Source organism: Narcine bancroftii, chromosome 3, assembly GCF_036971445.1.
Source record: "Narcine bancroftii isolate sNarBan1 chromosome 3, sNarBan1.hap1, whole genome shotgun sequence".
NCBI lineage: Eukaryota > Metazoa > Chordata > Chondrichthyes > Torpediniformes > Narcinidae > Narcine > Narcine bancroftii.
In genome coordinates, this window is record NC_091471.1 from 242,038,995 (window position 1) to 242,051,171 (window position 12,177).

Consider the following 12,177-nt stretch of genomic DNA (forward strand, 5'->3'; position numbering starts at 1 on the left):
TATACATGGAGGCTGGAACAGGCATTCAAGAGACTCGTATGTTTATTTTTACACAGCTGCTGTGTTCTGGGAAATTATTCCCAAATTTCCAGAGCACAGTCTGTACAAAAACTGAACAGAAATGAAGGACTCATTCCTGTTCCGAAATTTTACCTCCTGGACCCACTGAAATTTTTATGGAACACCTGCAATCTAAACTGAACTGCAGGTAATCCGCAGCAATGGGCTAATGAATCAGATGTATTGATGGCGGGTGATGCTGTAGCACCCGACGATCCTGGGCGTTAGCACGGGTCCTGATAGCTTGAGTCTGTCTGGAGACCCTGGTAATCCCAGGGAAACTCTGGACTTGAGCATGTTCCATTATTGGGGACACTTGTACTTATTATCACAAGAGATTTATTTCCTTGTATTTCGAGTACCTGTCCGATCTCCCATTAACATGGATATTGCTCATTATCCCTTAGAAAATGAAAGTTTTTTTTCTTTAAAACAAATCTGGAAGTTTCAGGGATATATTATCGTTTTATTTCATTCCAGTATCAGATATGTAACCATTGATGCTGAATGGGATTTGAACACTTGATCCGCAAGCCCTGGGAATTACCAGGGCATTTTTTGAATGATCTGGTGGGCCAGGCATTACTGTTGGAGAGGGGAGCAGGTCAAACCCCAGGCGCTAGTTCCCATTAAGTGAAACAGACACTCATCTCCAACAAGGTGCCACAAAGTTCAATGCGTGCCCAAACAGTTAGGGAAGAAAATCGGGCAAATGTTTAAAAAGGGCTGCGATAAATTTTAAGGATAATTGGCGCCATCTGACATGCAGGGTTAACAAGTCGGTCATTTCCTGCACTGACATGTTTTTATACGAATGCAGGGGGGGGGGGGGGGGTGGGAAAGAAAAAAAAAAAAAAAAAAATCGCAAAAGGCAGGAAATATCTGAACATTGTCCCAAAGAATGGATAGAAGGAGCTAAAAGGCGGGGAATTTATATCCATTGAATGAAACGTCGATGCAGTACGTCGCACATAGGTTATACGTCGTGGTCAATGTTGAAACAGTGGCGTCTCATGACCAGTGTACTTAAATACTGCACTTCAGCTATTCAATCTAAACATGCGGTGATATCTGGATATTTGGAGTTTTCACCATTCCTGTGTGAACAGCTACTCTGGAATGTAGGTGAGACAATTCAGAATGGAGAAAAAAAAACACAAGTTCTATGTAAAAAAAAATACAAATAGGCATGGATGAAAGAAAAATAGAGGTTTATGAGGGAGGGAAGGTTTAGTACTTTTTGGTAGGCACAACTTCGTGGGCTGAAGGGCCTGTACCATGCTGTAATGTTCTCTATTTTTACACTAATTTTGAGGCTAGTGTTCATTGCCTTGAGAAGTGAGTAGCCTGCTTGAAGTCCTTTTGGTCAAACTCCATCCTTGGGATCTTGGATGTCACTTGTATTACATTTTAAACAAATTATATAGTCATGCAATGAATTTTCTAGTGAATCCAGTGAGCTTAAAGGGAGCAGGAAACGAGCAGAAATACACGAGTGCTCTAGTGATGGAGGGTGCTGGTTGAGGAGGTGCTGTCAGAAAGCCTGCCAGAGTAACAGCAGTGCACTTGGTAAGTGGCACAGCAGTGCACTACAAGTGAGGGAAAATGGCACTTAGGGTAACTGATGGGATACCAATCAAGCTCTTTGCCCTGGATGGTGTCGAGTTCCTCAAGAGATCCTGCTGCTGCACTTATCCAGGAAAGTCAAGTATTCAGAGTTGCAAAATGCTTCAGGAGGCAGGAATCACTGACAGCAGGGGACCAAACTTCTGACCTGCCCTTATCATTACAGTATTGGCCTTGATTGTTTAATTAAGTTTTTGATCAATGGCGATCCCCCCTCCCTAAACCAAGGACATTGATGGTAGATGTACAATACCATTGCTATTGTCACAGGTATGTGGAGAGATTAGCTCTTGGTCATTGCCCAAGACTGAGAGACTGCACACAGACTAGGAGATCGTTTCACTGAGCACCTTCAATCAGTGACTAGGATCTCCTGGTGGCCAACCTTTTCAATTCTGTGCCCCACTCCCCAGATGACATGTCTGTTCAAGGCCTCATGCACTGCCAAGGTCTCCAGTAAATTGGCGATGCAACACCTAATCTTCTGTCTGGGTGCTCTCCAACCGGATGGCATTAATATCGACTTTTCTGGTTTCTGCCCGCCCACTCCCCTTCCCTCTTTCTCCACCCCCTTCCCTCCCTCTCCATTCACAGAACCATCTCCCCTCCCCTTGTTTGCTGGTGTGCCCTCCCTCCTATTACCCCCTGCCAGTGGGCCTGTGCTCCCCCCTCTGCCCCTCTTTCCCCACTATTTTATTCAGGAGACTGCCTACCTTTTGCTCATACCTTGATGAAAGGGCTTAGGCCCGAAACATGTTTTTTTAAAAAAAAGACACACAGCGAAGTAACAGGCCATTTTGGACCATGAGTCCATGCCACCCAATTACACCCAATTAACCTAGTATGTTTCAGTGAGATGAAGCCAGAGCCCCCAGGGAAAACCCATGCAGACACAGGGAGAATGTACAAACTCCTTACAGACAGCACGGGATTCGAACCCCAATCACTAGCGCTGTAAAGGTGTTGCGCTAATCGCTACGCCAACTGTGCCGTGGGTTATGGATCTTTATCTTTGCTATATAAAGTAGACTGTTTGACTTGCTGCGCCTTCATTTGACGCCGATTGTGCCTGGAACTGAACTTTGTGCAAACACCATGGGGTTCAAATTATTCCCTACAATAGGTCTAAATTTGCAGAACCTTTGCATCATAAATCCTGGGACTATAATGTCTCAGCCAAATCTCAATCCTTAATATCACATCAAAGTGTGCAACAGGAGCCCGTACAGGTAGAGGTTGCCACAAGACGATGAGATGAAAGTTTATTGCCCAACATACAATGGAACACAATTTCAATACCATAAGACTGAGGACTAGAAATAGGCCATTCAAATCATAGCTGATATATTTTCCCTCTCAGCCCCATTCTCCTGCCTTCTCCCCATATCCTTGCTCATCGAGAACCAATCAACCATGCTCTAAATATACCCAATGACTTGGCCTCCTCAGCTGTCTGTGGCAAAGAATTCCACAGGTTCTCCACTCTCCAGCGGAAGAAATTTCTCCTCATCGCTCTTCTGAAGGGACATCTTTTTATTTTGAGGCTGTGCCCTCTGGTCCTGGACCAGTGGTTTTCAAACTGTCCCCCCTAAACTCACATTCCACCTTAAGCAATCCCAAATGAAAAGGCAGGAGAGAAGGAAAGAAAGGGCAGGGGGAGGAGCACAGATCAACAGATTAAGAGCAAATGGTTGGTTTGTTCCTGCGCCGCTTCTGGAACACCAGCTTTCAAATCTGGGCAGATGAGAAAGTTAATCAAAGAACTTGTGGAAATGGCAAAAGCTTGTATGAAGCGAGTACCACCACATTATGAAGCCTTGTACTTACAGCATGGAACAGTATGGAGGTGGACTTAGTGAATGCCAAGGCAGCCATCAACCAGTGGAGTTTAAATACACTGTACCTAAGGAAAATATTATTGTGCATTAGTACATTTATAACAGACAATGAATTTAAGTTTCAAGAGCAGGGAGAGTACATGCACATTGGGCTCCTTTTGAAGAGTGACAGTGTCAATCCTTCTTTCCGATCCCTGCCCTGCTAGAACCACGCGGGTGGCACATTTAGCGCAATGCTGTTACAGCGCCATTGACTGGGACTGGGGTTTGAATCCTGTGGAGAGCTGACAGGGGGATGGAAATGGGAGCAGGTTAGCAGAAACTAGGGGGGAAATAAACCAATGTTAATGCTATTTCAGCTGGAGTGCCCAGAAAAAAATCAGGTGTTGTTTCTCCAATTTATGGGTGGTCTTGGTGGGATAGTACACGATGTGTGTAACACAGAACTGAAATGGTCGGCCACTGGGAGGTCTCTGACACTGCTGCAGAGCGAAGGTACTCAGCGAAACGATCTCCCAGTCTGTGTGCAGTCTCTCCGATGTAGAGAAGGCCACAAAGGGTGCACCAGATGCAGTAAATCAATCCTGCAAATTAGCACCAGACACTCCCCAGGTGAATAGAATCAACATCTACTTCTCCGGCTTCTGCTAACCTGCTCTTCTTTCCCCCTCCCTCCCTTTCCCCTGTCAGCTCTCCACCCCCTTCTCTATTCACCTGTTATCCCTCCTCCCCTGCTTCCTGCTGTGCCCTCCCTCCCTTCTCCATCTATTATCTCCTGCCTTTTGGACCATGCCGCCCCCAACCCTTTTATTCGAACGCCTGCCAACATTTTTCCATACCTTGATGAAGGGCTCAAGCCTGAAACATTGGTTATGTATTTACATTGCTACATAAAGGACACTGTTTGACCTGCTGAATTTCTCCAGCAACGTGTTTTTACTTCAACCCTGGTGTCTGAAGACTGTCGTGCTGTACTCCCTCTTTGATGCAGTATAGCAAGTGGAAAAGTAGGGATGGGCAATAAATGTTGACTGTGCCTGGTGAGGCCAACATCTCAATTAAATCTTCCTCAGGAGTTTGCAGAGATTTGGCATGACATCGGAAAACCTGGCAAATTCCTACAGATGTGTGCTATGGGGAAACCAATACCCCTGAGCGTAAAGCCCTGCAAAAAGTAGTGGACGCATCTAAGGACATCATAACCCTTCCGACCATCAAAAACATCTACAGGGAATGCTGCTGTCGGGGAACAGCAGCAAGGATTCACACCACCCAGCACACTCAGTTCTTGCTGCTACCATCAAGAAAGAGGTACGTGCCATAAGACTCACACCACCAGGTTCAGGAACACCTACTAGCCCTGCACCATCAGACTCTCTCAACAACAAATTCAATAGAGGCTCATTTAAGGACTCTTGCACTTTATTGATTTGTTTTCTATCTCTGTATTGCAGTTAGTTTACATTTCTTGATCCGTTTACCTGTGTATTTTGAGTCAGTTTTCTTTCTTGCATTGCCAATAGGTGGTAATTCTGTCTGGCCCGCAGGAAAAAGAATCTCAGGGTTGTATGTGACATCATGTATATGCTCTGACAATAAATCTGAAAAAAGATGCCTCTGTACAGCACATTCCACTTACAGTTTAAATATTAGACAGGAAAGAAGTTTTACCTGTGCTTTAGAAGTAGGTAAACCCAGAATAAGGCTGTAGTGAAGAAAAATCCAGCCATCACCAGGTATAGCAGTGGTAATGGGATTTCTCCAGCAGAAAGATAGCTCCGGGGATTTTTTGCTGTGATTTCAACCTAAGGAGAAAAGTTTAAAATATAAGAGTTCAAGTTCAACTTTATCATCCAATTGTACAAGTACAACTTGATTCGTCGGTGCAAATGATACATCTTCGCTGCAGTTGTATATAATTATTAAAATAAAAATGTACGGGGGTGGTGGGGGGGGCCTTGTGGACTGGAAGGGCCTGTTACCATGATATATGTCTAAATTTAAATAAATATTATTGTTAAATAAATAGTTGAGTCATAGAGGGTTTCTAGGAGCAGAGTTCAGCAGTCTCACTGCCCATGGGAAGAAGCTGTTTCTCAGCCTGGTGGTCATGGCTCTGATACTGTGTGTACAACAGCAACTATAACTTACATAATAAACAGCCTGCTTGAAAAAAAATGTGAGCTTAGAAAGGACCTGCCAGAATATACAATGATTAATCCCATAGAGTTTAAAAAGCATAGATCATCAAACATTAAAACTCAAAAATTATTATAGAGCCGCACAATTAAGATACCTATCAGATTTTTAATCAAACAAGGGAAAAGCCAGATTGGACTAGATTAGAATTAGATAAAATAGGGGAGAAGATACCTGAACATATTATATAAATGGGATGAAAAATTGGTACAACGTAGGAGTTCTCAAGTATTACATCATCTGCTCAATATTTGGAAGAAGGTTCATGTAGAAAGGAATAAAACAAATTACCAATTACCAAAACTAATACTGACGCAAAATCAGTTACTCCCTTTTACAATAGATAACCTTTCCTTTAGAGAATGGGAGAAAAAAGGGATCAAAAGAATAGAAAATTGTTTTTCAGGAAATAGATTATTATCCTTTGAACAAATGAAAGATAAATACAATATAACTCAAGATACAGTGCTGGCATATTACCAATTGAAATCCTACTTGAAGGACAAATTAGGAAGCAGTCTGAGTTTACCACAGGGAAGTAACTTTGAATATGTGATTACAGACACAATGATAATCAAAAGATTTATAACAAATATGTATATTAAACTGCAAGAAAAGGAGAATGAGGAAACTAATGGTAAAACTAAACAAAAATGGGAACAAGATTTAAATATAAAGATAAAGAAGGAAACATGGGAGAAGTTATGTTCTGGAACGATGAAAAATACAATAAATACGAAGTTACGTATGATACAATATAACTGGATACACAGGCTATACATTACACCTCAAAAGTTAAATAAATGGGACCCAACAGTATCTGACAGATGTTTTTGTTGTAAAAAAGAAAGGGGAACAACAATTCATGCAATCTGGACATGTGAGAAAGTAGAAAAATTTTGGGAAGATCTAAACCAAATATTAAATAAAATTACAGAAAACAATATACCAAAGAATCCAGAGATTTTCCTCCTAAGTAACATAAAAAACAAAGAATTTGGAATTGATTTGGAGGATGCACAAAAAAGATTTGTTAAAATAGCTCTAGCCGTAGCAAAAAAATGTATTATGTCAACCTGGAAATCGGAAGATAATTTGAAAATACAACAATGGTATATAGAAATGAATAAATGTATTCCATTAGAAAAAATAACATATAGTTTAAGAAATAATATTGAAATATTTGAACAAATATGGGAGCCTTACATGAAACACAATAGCGAAAACCTACCGGGGACATTCACTACCTAAATTAACGAAAGGAGAAGGAAATGAAAAGAATTGACTCAGTGGAATTTCTTGTTTATTTTTATTGAATGACAACATTGTTTGACTGGTTTAATGTATCCTAGATTTTGTACTTTAAATGGACGGGAGGGGGGAGGTAGGGAGGGTGGGATGGGAGGAGTGGGGGGGGGGGGAGAAAATGGCACTGTATATATTTGGAAAGGAAAAAGTATGTATCATGGTTAATATGGTTTATGGTGTGAAAAATAAAAAATTTAAAAAAAATAACATTAAAACTCATGAACAGGCCCATGATGTCTCGCCAAATAAGGTGCTAATCAAATCTCTTCACCCTGCACACCATCTAAACACCCCACTCCCACCGCTAACCATTCCCTGCATATTTATATATCTACCTAAAAGCCTTTTAAACACGATTGAATCTGCTTCTGCCAACCACTACACTGGTAGCCTATTTCAGGCACCTGTTTTGGAAAAAAAAACATCCTGCACATCTCCTTTAAACTTCCTCCCTCTCACCTTTCATACACGTCCTCTGTAAAGGGTCAATATTCCCCTGGGAAAAGATTCTGACTGCCACCACTCAATGTTGTTACCTTCCATCAGGATTGCCCTTAGACTCTGACACACCCATGTTTGTCCTACCTCTCCTTGTAGCTCATACCCTCAAATCAAAGCAGCAACCATGCAGTACAACTTCGATTATCCGAAATCGGATTATCCAAAATCCTCAAGTTATCCGAAATTTTTTTTTGGACCCGGAAGTGGCGTCTGTTCAGTTCCGAAAAATCTTTCGGATAATTGAGGATTTCATAAAAATCAGAAATCCTTATTTATCCGAAAAATTCAGAAGCTGAAATTACATCATTTTGCCTCCAAAAATTTTCAGATAAATGACGATATCCAAAACAATTAGAAATCCTCAGTTATCCGAAATTTTTTTTTTTGGAGCTGAACTGATGCTACTGGTCGAAATTTTTTTTAAATCCAGCATTATTTCACGCTAAAAAAAAAGCCTTCCCTTGTTCTTTGTTGTTGTTTAAACACTGTTACAAGTGATTTGCTGTTGCTACTGGGCTATTTTTTAAAATGAACAGTTATCCAAAAATATAGTTTATCCGAAATAGACCCAGACACAGTCATTTCAGATAATCTGAGTTGTACTGTAAATATCTTCTGCAACCATTTCCAAAGCTCCCACATCCTTCCCATAATGGGGTGACCAAAGTTTTTCATGGGTTCAACACAGTTTCCTTACTTTTATACATTGCCCTGACCAATGAAGGCAAGCGTATTATACATCTTCCTTCAGAATAAGAATTTGTTGTCATGAACATATCACGAAATTCGTTGTTTTTTTTGGCAGCATCACAGTACAAACATTAATATGTACTAACTTACAAAATAAATTAAAATAGTGCAAAAGAAGGTCAAAGTGTGACAGTGTCTGTGGTTCTTGTTCAATCAGGGATCTGATGGCAGAGGAGAAGAAACTGTCCTTGGGTCGTTGAGTGTTTGTCTTCAGGCTACTGTACCTCCTTCCTGATGGTAGCAGAGTGAAGAGGGTATGGCCCGGGTAGTAGGGGTCCTTGAGGATTGAGGTTGCTTTCTTGACACCGCCTCTTGAAGATGTCCTCGATGGAGTTAAGACTGGTGCCCATGATGTTGCAGGCTGAGTTAACCCTTGGGAGACATTTTCTTGTCCTGAGTATTGGCATCTCCATATCAGGCAGTGATCCAAACAGCCAGAATTCTCCATGGTACACATGTAGAAGTTTTCAAGAGTCTTCAGTAACAAACCAAACTCAAACTCCTCACTAAATATTGCTGCTGGCAAGCCTTCTTCATGATTAGCTCTTGGACAGATCCTTGGAGATGTTGACCCAAGAATTTAAAGTTCTTCACTATGTCTACTGCTAAGCTCTCGATGAGGACTGGTTCATGTTCTCCTGACTTCCTCCTAAATCCACAATCATTTCCTTGCCACCCCGTCAACTTTCATGAGCATAAACCCAGCTGACTGATGTTGTAATCTAATGGAAGACAACTTCCCCTGACTTGATATCACTTAAACACCATTGTTCCCACCTATCAACAAGAGTGACTGGCAAACGTTTTTCAACACCTGACTTCTACCACCTGGAAAAACAACAGCACATGGGAACATCAGCAATACCGTCCTGCAGTGAAAATTCATCACTCTTTATCATCAAATCTACTTCATGAAATTCTCTTCTAACACCTTGAACAAGGAAGTTTGCTCACCACCTCCTTCAGGGGATGGGCAATTAAAACAAAAACAAACATCCTGCTAAAGAATTTGAAATAAACATCAACTTGTGGTCATCTACAACACCTTGGAACATTCAATGTTATGAGCCCAAAGGACCCCAAAACCCAGCAGCAATAGACATTCACCTTGACAAGTAGTTACTTAAACAAAAGTTATTTTTAATTATCTTTAAACATGAAAACAGAATCAAACTTTCTTATCTCTATTAACTTAGTTAATCCAACTTAACGCCCTTCTAATTCTAAGCGCACGTGTATGTAATGGGTGTGTAAATTTATGAAAAGTTCATTAGTTCACAGTTGAATCTCACTTTCATTCTTCCAAGTTCACTGGTTGCAGGCAATTCTTATACTGTGCACAGAATTTAACATGTATAAAGTTCACCAGGCTTTGGTGCTCAAAAGGTAAATGTAGGTTTGCAGAGAGAGATATTTGTTGTCCAGGATTTCCACCACTGAGGTACCACCATTAGTCACCTCAATGACTTGCTGATGAAACTTGCTCCATCAGGGTTCTCCAGATGATAACATCTTTCTTTCAGGCTAGCACAGAGTTCTTTTCTGTTCCTCTTATTAAAAAAAATCATCAGACAGATAGCACTTCCAGCCATCCGGTGCTCTGGAGCTTCTGTTTCAGTTCCAACAAACTTCTCCTGGCTTGCACTCTTCAGCTGTCTCTCTCTCTTCATCTGAGATACAAAACTGCCAGCAACATGTCCCTCTTTCTCTCACTTGCATTCTCCATAGTTTCTGTGAAGTCACTGAATATGAGATCTTATTTCAACTAAGATTTGTTTTAATGTGTGTGTATATTTATGTAACCTACTCTAATTTTACCAATTTATCTCCCAAATATATTCTATTACACATTAAACAAAAATGTTATACAAATTCAGACTTATTGTCGGCAAATGGAATTGTGAAGTCAATGCCAAAATGCAAGCTTTTAATAAAATCTTCCTTTTTCAAGTTTTACAATTATTCTCTTTTCAATATTTTTATTGGTTTCATCAAATAAATGCTACATAGGTACATAAAAATAAAGTATTAACAAATCATATATATAAAAATTGTGTTGAGACCAACATTTCATTGAGAAGTAGTAGAGAATACCAGAAAAGGGGTATATATCTGATTTGTATTGTATTTTACAAGAAAATGAAAGTAAGAAAGATTGGGATAAAGATAAGTTGAGATGGGAAAAAGATTTAGGTTCTACAATAGCTGAAGAAGCTTGGATGGAAATTTGTCAAAACAGTATTCGGAAATTGATTAATGCTAGATTACCGATGATTAATTATAATTTTATACATCAATTATACTTAACACCAGAAAAATTTAAAAAAATTTGGTCTTAGTAAGTCAGATTGTTGTTTTCATTGTGACCAGACAGCCAATACTTTTTTACATACTGTCTGGTCCTGTGACCGATTGCAACAGTTTTGGAAAGGTATTCAATATATATTTAATAGATTATATAATATTTGTGTTGTATTAGATCCTGATATATTTTTATTAGGGAATATGCAATCATTAATTGATTTAGGATTAAATGATTATCAGATTTCTTTTATCTATTTAGCTTTAGCAGTGGCCAAGAAATGTATAGTGTCTACTTGGAAAGATAAAATATACTAACTTTGGACAGGTGGTATTTAGAGATGAAGTTTTGTTTAATTATGGAAAGGATATCTTTTTCAATCCAAGATAAGATGTCTTTTTATAAGTTAAAGTGGACTCCATTTGTTAAGTATATGCAATTAAGTTTGATGATATTAAGTGGTGTGATATTTTAGATCTGATAAATCTTTTTTAAATTATTTTTATTTGTCATATTTTTCTTTTTTTTGTGTGTTTTTTTTCAATACATAATGTTATTAATTTTACTAATTCTTCACTCTTTATTTTGGGGGAAGGGAAGGGTGGGTTTTTTTTATATATATAGATTTTTAGTTCTTGTATATGTAGGGGGGGTTAGATTGAATTAAGTTAGGTTATTAATGTTGTATTGTAATTATATTATTTTATTTTATATCTTTTCTTTAAATGTAATCTTTCCTTTTATTCCTGTGATAAAACCTTTAAAAAAAGAAAAAACCTTATGCTAATTATCAACCCCCTCCTTTCAGAGGCTTCTGGCCAAACACAAGCAGTCTACTAGCTGATAATAAAAAGGAAGGTAATCAATAGGGTTAAAAAAAAGTTAACTAATCTCACAAATTTGAAAATAATTAAGAAAGGAACCCCATAAAGAAACAAAGTTAAGATTCATTTCAGTAGTGGAGCATGTTTAAAATTAAACATGCCATCATATCGGACAACCATTGAGTATGAGTGGGAGGGACAGTATCTTTCCATCTCATTAAAATGGCCCTTCTAGAGGTAACAGAATTACAGCAAATAAGCCCAAATTATGTAAAAAACCACTGGTCAGCATAGAGGCAGAGCATTCATGTTCCATATCTGCTAATAAAACTGTTTCCATTTATACATACCAAAGTATGGAGAAATATATTCTCATGAAGGTCAGAAACTCTTCCTATTATGGGAAAGGGGCTTGGATTTGCTGCTTTTGAAATATAGCCCCTTAAGCCACATTTGCTTTCAATGAGATCAACCCTCGTCTTATCTTAGCTCTATCTGCCTTGGTTCTGATTTAAAAAATTCTCTGGGAAAGCTACATGTTTTGAGATTTTTAGGAAGAGTAAGATTGCACCCTGTACTTACGGTCATATCAAATGAAACCCTCTTGTTCCCCAAAACTGGGTCATGGCAATTGTGAAAGGTGAGTGTATAAAGCCCTTCCTCATTTGGGGATGGAACTGTCACAAAGAACTGCAAAATAAAACCAACAAATTAATAAAGGCAATACTTTTTAAACATTTAATTTCAAATTATGGATGGCATAGTTAGC

The 12,177-nt window shown here is 39.1% G+C and overlaps 1 protein-coding gene across 2 annotated transcripts in view; it reads right to left on the bottom strand.

Moving 5' to 3' along the window:
• LOC138758422 (protein GPR107) overlaps window positions 1-12,177 on the bottom strand; it is a 78,205-nt gene that overhangs the window by 22,043 nt on the left and 43,985 nt on the right. For both annotated transcript variants that reach the window (XM_069927318.1, XM_069927317.1), the window contains exons 8-10: window positions 11,991-12,098; window positions 5,196-5,329; window positions 3,514-3,589 (exon numbers count right to left, since the gene is read on the bottom strand). In XM_069927318.1, the coding sequence (XP_069783419.1) occupies window positions 3,514-3,589; window positions 5,196-5,329; window positions 11,991-12,098 (318 nt within the window). The remainder of the gene's footprint in view (window positions 1-3,513; window positions 3,590-5,195; window positions 5,330-11,990; window positions 12,099-12,177) is intronic.